Source organism: Eucyclogobius newberryi, unplaced genomic scaffold, assembly GCF_026437365.1.
Source record: "Eucyclogobius newberryi isolate DKJ021-1_F unplaced genomic scaffold, fEucNew1.0.hap1 SCAF_73, whole genome shotgun sequence".
Taxonomy (NCBI): Eukaryota; Metazoa; Chordata; class Actinopteri; order Gobiiformes; family Gobiidae; genus Eucyclogobius; species Eucyclogobius newberryi.
This window is the reverse complement of record NW_027316423.1, coordinates 347-13,180: the sequence shown is the minus strand read 5'-3', so window position 1 is coordinate 13,180 and position 12,834 is coordinate 347. Positions and strand designations below refer to the sequence as shown.

At 39.4% G+C, this 12,834-nt stretch overlaps 1 protein-coding gene across 1 annotated transcript; it reads right to left on the bottom strand.

Moving 5' to 3' along the window:
• Positions 1-627: 627 nt before the first annotated feature.
• Positions 628-12,393, bottom strand: LOC140350581 (ubiquitin-conjugating enzyme E2 D2-like). The gene is made up of 6 exons (XM_072436155.1): positions 12,330-12,393; positions 7,003-7,034; positions 5,721-5,798; positions 5,533-5,638; positions 4,712-4,805; positions 628-1,821 (listed from the first exon to the last, which is right to left on the bottom strand). Coding segments are annotated over exons 1-6 (357 nt in total). The 5' UTR covers positions 12,331-12,393; the 3' UTR covers positions 628-1,775.
• Between the last annotated feature and the right edge of the window lie 441 nt (positions 12,394-12,834).

Here is a 12,834-nt window from a genome sequence, read left to right as displayed (position 1 = left end):
GTCAAGTATGATAATTGAGCAAGTTTGAAAACTATATTAATATGAAAATGCAAGTGCTCAAGTAATACGTTTGCTAAATGTGGCAGAAAATCCACCAGGGGGCAGCATGAACCGGAAATTGAAAAAAATAAAATCACTGGCACCATAATACCAAATATGACGCACATAATTCAACCTAATTCTAAATTATTTGTGAACATTAAAGGCACATTCTACATACTATGATGCCAATAATGGCATTTTGCGACTGCAAAAGTACATTTATGACATTAAATAAAACAATGAACGTCACTTCTTGATTTTTTTTACACCAAGAAAGTCTGATATTCTGAATTACCTTAACAGTGCAGTTCTTACATCTTGAGCAGTTTGTTGCTAGAGAGACCAGAATACTGGAAGACCCCCACAGGCAGAACATGCAAACTCAACACAGGCCCCATTCTTTGTCTCCTCAGGGCCAAATTTAAGAAGTAATGCGAGGTTTAAAGTCTAAAAATACTTACTTAATTAGTCATTATTATTATTTTTATTCTGTGTAGCCCTAATCAAGACAAAGATCTACATTTTAACATTTTGACATCATTTATGATCAGACAGAAGTGTTGAAAAGCAGACGCGCGAGCCAGGCAATTTTATTACACAGTTTAATCAACACACAAAGCTCAATGAGCCTCTCAGGTAATTCAATATACAGAGGTTTGTGCAAGAAGAGTGGAGTCTCCTCGCACCCAGAGCCCAACCAGTCCCACAGCCGTTTAAGATGTTAGCTTCTAGTTTAACAATAGCAAAAAAAAAAAGAAAAGGAAAAAAAACCTTTAAAAATAAACTAAAGAGTTATGGGGGGGATAAAAACACAGGTTGAACTAAGAAAATAAATTGCTTAAATACCTGGTCCAAAACCTCCACTTTCGTGAATGAAGAATGGTCGGTGACGGGGGCGTTACAGTTGTGCGTGCGAGTGTGGTGTACAATAAGGTAAAATGTGTTAAATTCAGTATTTTTTTAAGAAAGAGACAGAGATAGAGGAAGTGTGTGAGAGAGAGAGAGAGAGAGAGAGAGAGAGAGAGAGAGAAGAGGTGCATGGGTTAAATTCAAGTCCATTCATAGAAACATTTAAGTCTACAGTGGCCATGTGCGTCCGTCCATCCTTTTTTTTATTCATTTATTTTATCGTTTTTATTTTTCCATGTTCATTATCGACATAGCCTGCGATGGTGTCTCTTTGTATAAAACACAAACAGCGTGAGTGCCCCTTTCGAGTCGCGTTAAAACGTGAAAAAAAACACTGCCTTCTCGAACCGCCCAGTCTCTACGGAAAGTATTAGCAAAACGAGAAAGCCGAGTGACAATGATCCCCCTCCGACGCTTCCCCTCCGACGCTTCCCTCCCCGAAAAACAGAAACAAAAACAAAACAAAAAACGCACGGATGATCGGGAAAGTTAACCGTGATGTAAGGGGTAGTAATAGATGCATTATTCGTTTTTTTTTAAAACTATTCTAGATGACATTATGTACAGCGTTCGGGGGGCCGGGCCGGGGGCCGCCGGAGGGTTTCGTTTTTGCTCGGGAGGGGAAAAAAAGGGGAGGCGGGCTCAAAGTAAGCGCTCCAATGGAAACCGATAAGTTCCTGTTTAAACGTTTCATTTGTTTGTCGTTATGGATATTTTTGTTTTTTTTCTCTTTACATCTCTGAAGCTGCCCCGCCCCGCCCCGCCCCCGCCCACCCGGGCCTTTGCGTCGCAGGAGGTGGTCGGCCGTGATCTTCGCTCCAGCGCTACATTGCATACTTTTGTGTCCATTCCCGAGCTATTTTGTTGTACCTGCAAAAGAAGCAGAGACGACACGGGACGTCAGTGTTTGACTTGTAATGTAATGTAAAACACACATGTAAAAAAGAACAAAAAAACATTAGTCAACGGTTGATTTGGCTTAAAACGACTACCGTATTTTCCGGACTATAAGTCGCACCCTTTTTCATAGTTTTGGTCGGGGTGCGACTTATTCTTGTATACTTATACTCCGGAGCGACTTATACGTGATATTGTTTGTTAGTTTCACACTTGCAACCGCATTTCATACTCCAGTGCGACTTATATATGTTTTTTCTTCTCCATTATGCATTTTTTGGCTGGTGCGACTTATACTCCGGAAAATACGGTAATCTAAATAAATGCGATAAATTAACTTGATAAAAACTATTGCAATTTAGAAATAAAATAATCGTTATCTGGACTATAGACTCCACAACACGCAAAGTTAAAGGTTTTATCACTAAAGACAGAGCAGGAAATGCATCAAAATGACAGGAATTTTGTAAATTAATGCGTTTTTGGCTTTTAAAAAATATTTATAAAGACAACAGATAGTTACATTTTGCATATCTTAAAAACAGTCGATTATTTGATCAATAATTCAAAATATTTCCCACTTCTACAAGATATTAAATGCATATTAAAACGGTAAAATGTGTCAAAGGTTTTCTAAACTGACAAATACACAAAGCGACAACTTAAAACTGTTCACATTTTTGGCATTAAATGTGAACAGAGTCTAAACTTGGCCCTCGTCCCGTCTCAGAGGTCAATGCAGTAGTTTTCTTTTTAAAAGATTCAGTAAAAGCAGCGACGATTCAGCAGAAAATCTGGACGCTTCTGATTAAGACGAATATCAAACATTTTACAAGAAAATAACACCAGAAAAAACTATATTTACATGGACCCTGGTTTATTACTGGATTAAGTCTTAGATAAACTCTTGATATTAATACATTTTCATATAATTGTGAATTATATCATTGGTATTGAGTTTTGAACCTTTTCCACAGCATGAAAATAGAGTTCAACACTTTACAAGGGCCAGAAACTATAATTTATGCAATATTCTTTCAATTAGTGGAGACTTTGAGACTTTATAAATATATGTCAAACCAAACAAGGACTGAAATGTGGCGACTGAAGGTTTCCAGATAAAGAACATTTACAAATGAAGCGTATTATTAGATGAAAAACAGAATTTGTTCATAATTAACACTGTGAATTAAAGATCTCACTGTCTTTATTATAAAAAGATATTTTACTTTGCCTTTTAGAGTCTGTATTGTTCAGATGATCAAACTACAATCGTTGCAGTCCTGTATTTTACACTACACTCTCCTTCGTTAAGACGGAAAGACAAACACAACTGGAATGTGGCACTTTTACAGGTTTATAAAGCCCCGTCGGCCGCGTTCGGGCATTTGAGTCGTTATGCTTAGGTTTCTGCCAAAATCCGACTCCATTAACGTCGTTTAGAGGAAAATTCAGACCAATACAGTGTAACCGATGCACACAAATGAGCCAAAAGGGGCAGTACGACGAACATTGCCACTGGAGTCGTTTTATTGGGGAACGCGCGGAAGAAAAACATCAACGTAGATGTGCAATTTGTGTTGTAAAAATCGGTTTGTAAGGGTTTTAACAATAAATAATTAGATAGACAGACAGGATATTCAGTCATATGTCCAGTTACTTTCTCCCGTCACAACACCTTTACAAAACAATGCGAAGTAAAAATGAATCCAGTGTCGAGATTTAGGTCCAAAGGGTTCAAAGGTCACATTTCGTCAACATTTGAGAAAATACCGTAAATAAACTACTAAATGAGCATCTCAGGGCACGTTTGTAGAAGTCTAAACGACATGTTCAGCAGGTTTTATGCATAAAATGACCCCCACAGAGACGAACTAAACTAATGAAATCACCTAAATCGTTTTGAATATTGTGGCGATTTACAGTATAAAGTGAAAGATGAAATCGTGACGATGAAAGCGAATCGGCTCCAGTTGTGGGATTATAGTTGTGGGATCGAGTCCATACATTGCGTTTGTCGTGGTTCTTCCAGACGTGTTCAAACTCGAGTCTGTTCGGTGAAAAATGCAGGACCGAGGCCAGAGAGCGACGCCAGACTCGATGTATGACGCTTTTCATGGACACGGTTTGGATTCTGATTTGATAAAGTGCAAGAACAAGATCTATTTTGTGCCATTTATGTTTTTACTGAAGTGTTACGCAACTGTTCCAACGTGATAATTAATGCTTTTTATCCTCCAGGACCGAAATGTCAGCACAAAACCTGATCCAAGTTCATCGAGATCGACTTTACCTCAATAACAAGACAATTTAGGTTTTTAATCTGGACGTTTTAAGACACAAATATCTTTTTTGTTTTGTTTTTTTGGGTCAGTTTTCTTTCTCAGCACATTAACGTGGAAACGAGTCTAAAAAATGAGGCAAAATTGGTATTTCTGCGCCAATTTTCAGTCATATCTACAGTAGTTTACTCAAAAGAAGTAAATAAGAAATCCAAAATGCATGTCAACAAAATTAACCTAGACATTTCAGATTTAAATGTTTTTTTTCCTTAAACTACAGGAGAAGTTTTGAATGTATATCTTTAAATGTAAGTTTAATACGAGCTGCTTGAACTTAGAACGATTCTCTCGCACATGACGAGCTTCGAGTTCGTAAAACGTGCTGTCGATTATTCATCATTAATCCGATTTGTCGTCAGTCGTTGACCTTTGTGCCGTTTATTAATGAAGAACACGACACGACGTAGCGAGGACTGAACCTTTAACCTTCTGCGTGCACGTTAAGTCAAACCGTAAAGAGCTTGCAGCAGGACTAATGTTCAAGTGACAAAAACACTGGATGAAGATGATCTGAGACTTACTTCTCCCTGTCCGTCTTGTAGATGCGGGCGATCTCGGGTACTAAGGGGTCGTCCGGGTTTGGATCACACAGCAGGGAGCAGATGGACAGGAGGACTGCGCGCACACACACACACACACACACACACACACACACACACACACACACACACACACACACACACACACACACACACACACACACACACACACACACACACACACACACAGCATTACATCACACACACACAGCATTACATCACACTTGTAACACAACCATTTAAGCTCGTTTGTGACGGCAATAAAAACGAGCTTCGAGCCGGATCTGAATCCTCGACGAGAGCGACTTTATTTGTGACGTGCGTTTCTCCTTTAGCGTCGTCCTTTCGGAGCTCGAGTCCCAACACTTTCCCCGCTATGATCTAATGAGAGTTCTGGTCCACAGCAGCCATCGTCAGGACAACGGAAAGAAACTCACGTCTTCAGAACACACATAGTTCACCTTCACTCTTCAGCATCGTTCTGAAAGGTTTCCACACGCTTAAACTAAAAGAACCACGAGCCCTCGCACAGACGACCCCTGGCGCGCGCAGACGACCCCTGGCCCCCTGGCGCGCGCAGACGACCCCTGGCCCCCTGGCGCGCGCAGACGACCCCTGGCGCGCGCAGACGACAGGGGTCGCCAGGGGAAGACCCCTGGCACAGACAACACGACCCCTGGCACAGACGACCCCTGGCACAGACGACCCCTGGCACAGACGACCCCTGGCACAGACGACCCCTCCCACAGACGACCCCTCCCACAGACGACCTTTAGCGTGTGTCGTGTGTGTGTGAGGATGACCTTTGGAGATGGTGAGCGCAGGAGACCACTGTGACCGCAGGATGTCCAGACAGATGCTGCCGTTGCTGTTGATATTTGGGTGGTATATTCTTGTGGTAAATGCAACCTGCGCACAACGGGCAGACGGCGTGAAATGAGAGCGTGAAGTGAGAACGTGAATGAAAGAGTCAGGACGAGGCAGGACTCACCTTTGGCGGTTTGAAGGGATAATCTGTGGGGAAGTGAATGGTCAAGAAGAAAACCCCATTTTGGTAAGGACTGTCGTTCTGCGGCGAGACACACACAAAGAGTTAACACAGTGTGAGAGCGGCAAAGACGACATCCTGATGCATTCTGGGTGTTTCAAAGTTAAAATCGGAGACACAAAGCGCGCGCAAGTTTGTTTTAGTGCAATAAATTAACGTGACATGATCTTACAAGTGCAATGGGGACAATTACCGTATTTTACAGATAAGTCGCACATTTTTTTCATAGTTTTGGTCGGGGTGCGACTTATACTTGTACTTACCGGGTATACTCCGGAGCGACTCATATGTGATATTATTTATTATTTTCACACTTGCCACCGCATTTCATTCTCCAGTGCAACTTACATATATATTTTTCTTCTTCTCTATTATGCATTTTTTGGCTGGTGCGACTTATACTCCGGAAAATACGGTATTTGTACTTAACTACCACAACAGTAACACAATTTATTTCTCATTGCATCACACGTTAAAGCAAAACGACGCACTGTACGACAGGCTGAGGAAGATGTCAGCCGGGTACGAGTCAGGTTTGTGGAGACGCAGCTCGCTCAGTCACGACACACGTTTTTAAGAATATACAACCTTTAATTTTTGTCCATCTGTCTTGTTTTTTCGGCTAAAAACAACAAACATGGGGCTTTAATGCCACATAAACAGTCAGAAAATTGACTTTAACATTTAGGTTTAACTTTTTTGGAGCATAGATCTAAATAACTTCTAAATCCTGTTATTTTTTAGCTCTTAAAATTGATATTGTGACCTGAGCCGTTTACATTTCTATACATTAAGACTTATGGCCGTAGAGGGACTGTCCTGACGCGAGATGAACTCAAGGCTTTGAACTTCATTCTTCACATATCGATCGCACTCATAAACTTTAATCCTCGTGCGTTTTATGTTGTAAGCAGTCGTTTAATTCATTTACATCGTCGTCGGGCTGCGCAATGTGGAAAATACTGCAGTACGGCCGTTAATACTGCAACGACTATAACTGTCACGAGCTTTTAATTTACTTTTAACGCGATCATTTCAGCTACGTTAAAACTAAAATGTACAAGCGTCCAACTGTCAAAATAAAAACTGAACAAAGAACAAGACTGTCGAGGCCAATTTAGAACAGACAAACAAATAGATTCAGTCCCCCTGCGTTTGCTCTTAACCACCATCTTAAACTACATTACCCAGAATGCTTCAGGCGAACACTTTGTCGGATACTTACGGGTCCCATTATTGTGGCTTGCCAGTGAAACACTAGAAGAGAAAGAACACAAACACAAAACACTGTCATATCCTTCAAACTTCACTTGACGGACACAGAGCGAACGGTTCGGCGTCGGAGAAAAAGGCGTCGCTTCCTGTGGCTATGACGACGAAGCGGCGAAACAAAAGACTCGGCGCTGGGACAGGAAGCGAGACGAGACGCAGAAGTATCTGCGGGTCAAATCTATGACAACACAGGAGGAGAGAGTCGCAGGAGCGCTTTTTGAAAGAAACGTCCAAATGTGAGAGCCACAAATGAACCTCATCCACAAACGGATGGAGTTTGTAAGCTCGCTTTGCAACTGGCGACGAGCGAGTCTTAGGAGTGGAAGAACAAGCTGAATTCATTAAAGTTGTGGTAAAAACTTGTCCTGGACTTAAGAGCTTTGATATTGTATAGCAGGGCTCAGATGAAGGATTTTCACTTGTATAGCGGCGCTGCTAAACAATCAGTTAATTTTTCGAAATTTGTATAGCAATTTCATAATTGCATAGCAAAACACGAAAGTCAATATTTTCCATTGATATAACATGATTATTTATTTAAAATGTATTTGTAAACATTCTATTTAAAAACAAATTAACTTGAACACTTTAAACATTTTTTCTTTAAATAAAACAGAAAACTTGCAAATAAAATTGTGTTGATTAATTTGTCCAACAACTAAAGTCAGATGGCCTTATTTACAACTTTCTTCCATATCATCATCAATCGGATGACTATTTGCAGGAGTCTCATTTACATTAATTAATTGTCATTACACTCACAAAAATAAAGGTTGCTGTGGTGTTTCCATCATGGTGTATTTTATGCGTTATTCAAATTGTACCGCTCTATTTGACGTTCCATTCCATTTTTCGTTTTGCTATTTGATGACTGTCCCTAAGTACTCTCATCACCGCTCCGGCTGCACATTTGATGACGGTCCCTAAGCACTCGTCTCGGCTCCGGCTGCACATTCGGATCAGTGTAATTCCCTGCGCCCAAAATACGCATCTGATTGTTAAAACCAAGGTTGTGTCACTTGGCAGAGTAAATATGAGTGTTTGGCAGTGAATGATCTGCAAAGACTTTTGCGTTTAGGAGCTATTGACCTCGGAAGTCTGAATCTGACGCAAACTTTACCGCACGTGGCTCCTCCCACTTTCTGACTCGCGATCTGAGCAGCAGCGTGACTCGTCATGACAACACAGTGTCCACATGTGTCATGCTGTTATTGACGATCGACTGACGAGTGATCAGTAGTTTTAGGCGCTTTGGTTATACAATTGAACACACATTTTTGTATCGCAAAAGCTGCGATACAAAAGCACTTTATGACGAATGCATCTTATGAAAGAAATTGCGTAGCATTTTGCGATGCGATACCGCTTATTCTGAACCCTGTATAGTAATAATTATGGAGGACTAAAAATGACTTCAAATAGAAAAGAATAAATAAAAGAATGTAGGGATAAATGCAATTATAAACAAAAAAATAATGATAATTTTAATAGCTTTTAAACACAAAAGCCCACATTTTCAGCGTAAAAAGTTTTTAAAAGAAAAAAGTATTAGCTACAGATATTTATGAATGTGTCCATTCTTAAATAGCCACATTTATTCTTTCATTTATTTATTATTTTCTACATTTATACTTGTGTATTCATTTATATTTGTCATTTTTTGTCCTATATGACTTTTGGCATTTCCAGCCAATAAACGTAAAAGGAACACATTAAATTGCATTCGTTCTAAAGTCGTTTGTTGGATTAAAAAAATGTGAAAACACCAGAAAATTGTCTTGAGATGTTTCCATAAAATCACAATGTTGCATCTGTAAAACAATGAACAAGTAAAAAACGTTTTGTCTCATTCAGATAAAGTAACGAGGGTTTAACGATCCTCGAGGAAATATCTAAAGGCCATTTCTGTTGCGATTACATGCAATTTATATTTTGAGTCAAGTTCACATTTTATTCAAATTGTCTCCGTAAATGTCTTGTTGATGTGAGAATGTGAACGAGCCACAAAATCAACCAAATATCACTTTATATTCCCGTGTTTATGACATTATTACTATACATGTCTGAGTTTGAATTACAGACGATGCACGACAACAATGACAATATTTTCCAGTTTTCATCGTGGACCCAAAGCTACGACTTTGATCATTTAGCTCACAATATAAGACTACAAAGCGATAATCGTGACATGTTTAGAAGAAAACGTTTTTTTTTAGTTCAATTAAAAGAAATGACAATTTTAGACTAAAAATGAAGTCCTTTCTGCTCCGCTTTTCCTCACAAGTATAAACCTGAACGTAACGTGCGTTATTATCTTGACGTTTATGTCAAATTGTTCAGAAAGTTAAGATAAGATAAGATAAGATATTCCTTTATTGTCCCACATGGGGAAATTTCATTGGTGCAACGCAGGTAGAGACAGAGGTAGATACAGAAGAACAGATCACTTAAAGGAAGTCTGACAAACACTTTCAGTAGAAGATCTCTTATAAACAAATAAAAACTCCCATAGACAAATAAATACCATTGCATGTGATCACGACAGTAATTGCACATGAATTAAGAAGAACTGAGTTAAGAAGAACATTAAGGATTTGACTGCGAATACCGTATTTTTCGGACCAGTTTTTCATAGTTTGGGTCGGGATGAGACTTATATGTGATATTATTTGCCATTTTCACACTTGCAACCGCATGTCAAACTCCAGTGCGACTTTGTTTTTTCTTCTTCTCTATTATGCATTTTTTGGCTGGTGCGACTTATACTTCGGAAAATACGGTAATCATGGAATCTCGATAACACACTTGGTCTATATTATTAAGGAGCCTTCTTCATTCATCATTTTTCAACCTGTATTTGGTTAAAAAATGCATTCAAACAGTCTCAATGTACAACACAATGGTTTGAGCTCTCCACTGATCAGAAAGGACCGCTGCTTATATAGACGCCGCCGTTTTCTTATCCATCGTACGTTGTGGCAGTGAAATGGAGCAGGAGGACGTCTGTGCCCGGGTTTGAGCTGCTAACGTGCGACGCCGTCTGTTCTCACGGCTCTTTTAATAGCCGCATACCTTCGATCCCACTCAACAGCCGCGTGATAAAACCGCCGCTCGACACATCACGACCAGCCGCTCGCCGATATCACGCCGCGGCGCTGGAGGCGTCTGAACGGCGTCGCTCCGCACACGTCCATCATGCGTCGGTAATACTGAAGACCACTTTCAACTGTGGGTCAAGGATTGTTGGTTTGCATCTTAAAAATCAGAGCTGCAAAATATGTGGCGATCTAAAGCTCAGTTCGACCAAATGGTGAAGACGGCGGTTATTATTATTATGATTATTATTATTATTTCTGTGGGATTCTGGGGTTTGTGTTTCAGACTTTTTATGATCCTTCTTTAGTCTCTCAGATGTTAATGCTCCTGAAGCTCCCGGACGGGTTTGAAATGTGCACTTTGGACACAATTCTACAATTAAAAGATGAAGCGCAATGCTATTATTATGATTAATTTTGTTTTTATTAGAAATTGTATTTATTTTTATTTTTTTTAGTGATAATATTATTAAAATGTTTTGCCACTTCTAAATCGTTCAATCACATGTTGATCCCCTGTAAATTTAGACTAAACCTGGTCCAGTCCTGGTCCAGTCCTGGTCCAGTCCTGGTCCAGTCCTGGTCCAGTCCTGGTCCAGTCCTGGTCCAGTCCTGGTCCAGTCTTGGTAAATCTTGGATTTTGCCTGGTTTAGTGGTGATTATTGGCGCTATAGTTAAAAGTTTAGACCTGTAAAAGTAAACATGACATGTTATGTTGTCAAAATAAAATAAATTAAATGACAATATATTGAAAAAAAACCCTAGCCCTGGTTAAATCTAAGCCCACGAGTCGCTTTATGGCCGACAGCTGATCCCAGTGACCTCTGAACATGAAACGACGTCATTTAAAAATCATCCAAGAGAAAAAAAAAAAGTGAAATTCTGTCCGTGATGGTTTTGGTTTTGTTTAGGTCCTTCAGCTGTTTTCAAATGTTTCCGCTGCTGAACCGATCAGAACAGCATTAGAATATGAGATTATGGCAGAAACAATGGCCTAAAAGTAACAGGTTAAAGTTAAATGTTTGTCCCTTGCAGTTAACAGAACGGTCATATTATTAACTCTATGGGGCAAACCTATATTTGTTTATTACTCTCTGTGAAAGCAGAAGTGAAAGCTGTGTGGAAGATTACACTTTATAAAAGCTGTGAACTCTGATAAACTGAGATTTAATGGTGGTTTTACTAAAATAGAACGTCTCTTTGATAAGAGAAGGACACAGTTGACTTGTGAATACTTATTAACTTTCACGTTTATTTATCACAGAAGCTTTAGTTGATAAAAAACAGGGCTGACTGTCCTTGGATCACACTTTATTGTAATATTCAAACTCTTTCACCTGATGCTTCTTCCTAAGCCTGGAGAATCAATAAGTCATATTTACAGTTCAGGTGGAGATGTTTCTGAAACCAAAAACACCTGAGAACACTTTAAATGGAACAAAATGTAAAGATCCAAAGACCAGGCTGGTGTCATTTCAACCCTGAATTAAAAATAACATGTTTTAATAAAAGGTTTCCTCAAAGTTATTGGCCATTTTGTGATTTAACTAACCAGAGTTTAAGTTTAATGTGCCTGTGGTGATCGCAACACATTTAATTTTGCACTACTGATTAGGCTGAGCAAAATAATATGTCTGTTTGCCGTAACCCGACCGACCCAGTATAAAACTAGCCGACTGAAAAAACAATATCAGCATTTTGTTAAAAAAAAAACACCAAATTCTTTTATCTTTCCTGTAACGCCGTGTAGAATAATTTTATAGCGCTGGTAAACCTATTTTTCATCCCAAGGGACAAATAACGCATTGCGCAACACACACGCGTCTTCATTTTCGGTCCTCCATATGCTTCTGTATCAAACAGACAAGAGGGAACTTATATTGACTTTAACATGTTGATTTGGCTCCGGCAGCACCACTGCCATGGCCACCGCTCATATAATTCTGCTTCATTTAAATTTGACTTCTGGGTGGGAAACACGCCCAGCAGCGTCATCACAACAAACATGACGGCGCCCGTGTCCCCCGCATGTTCCCACCGCTCGCTTTCGCTACCAAAATAAAGGATAACAACATACAAAAGGTCGATTGAAATATCTTAAAATCGGGAGATTTAATACAATACAATACAATCTACAGCTCATATATTTGTACTGCATTTTGAAACTGTTTGTGTATAAACTTACTGTCATCTCCTACTGGTCCTGCCGAACACTGGGCTGGAGGATCCCGTGCCAAATCATTTAACTCCTAAAACACAAAAAAAAACACAAAAAAGTTACAATTTCAATTCTAAATGCAAAGTAAATAAATACCTTTCCTTCTATAAACTACTCAGAGTTCCACATACAGTCTTCCATTCTGGTGTAATCCAAGTGCACAGCTGATAAAAAACCCCAAAGTGGAACAAGTGATACGCAACACATGCGAGTATAAATGTCAAATATTACAATTGATCAAAACTCTGATTACAGCTTAAATATGTTTACTTTCATAGAGTTATTGCAATACCACAAGCACGAAAAGCATAATTTGTCGTACACATTTCTGGCCTGCTTATTTTTTAGACTATAGAAGGAAAAAGATAACATAGTCTCCTCTGCTCATGGGAAACCACTTGCTATGTTTGCATGCACACAAACATCCGATAACAATTACATTTCTAGAGTTCAAACGACATGCTGAACCGCA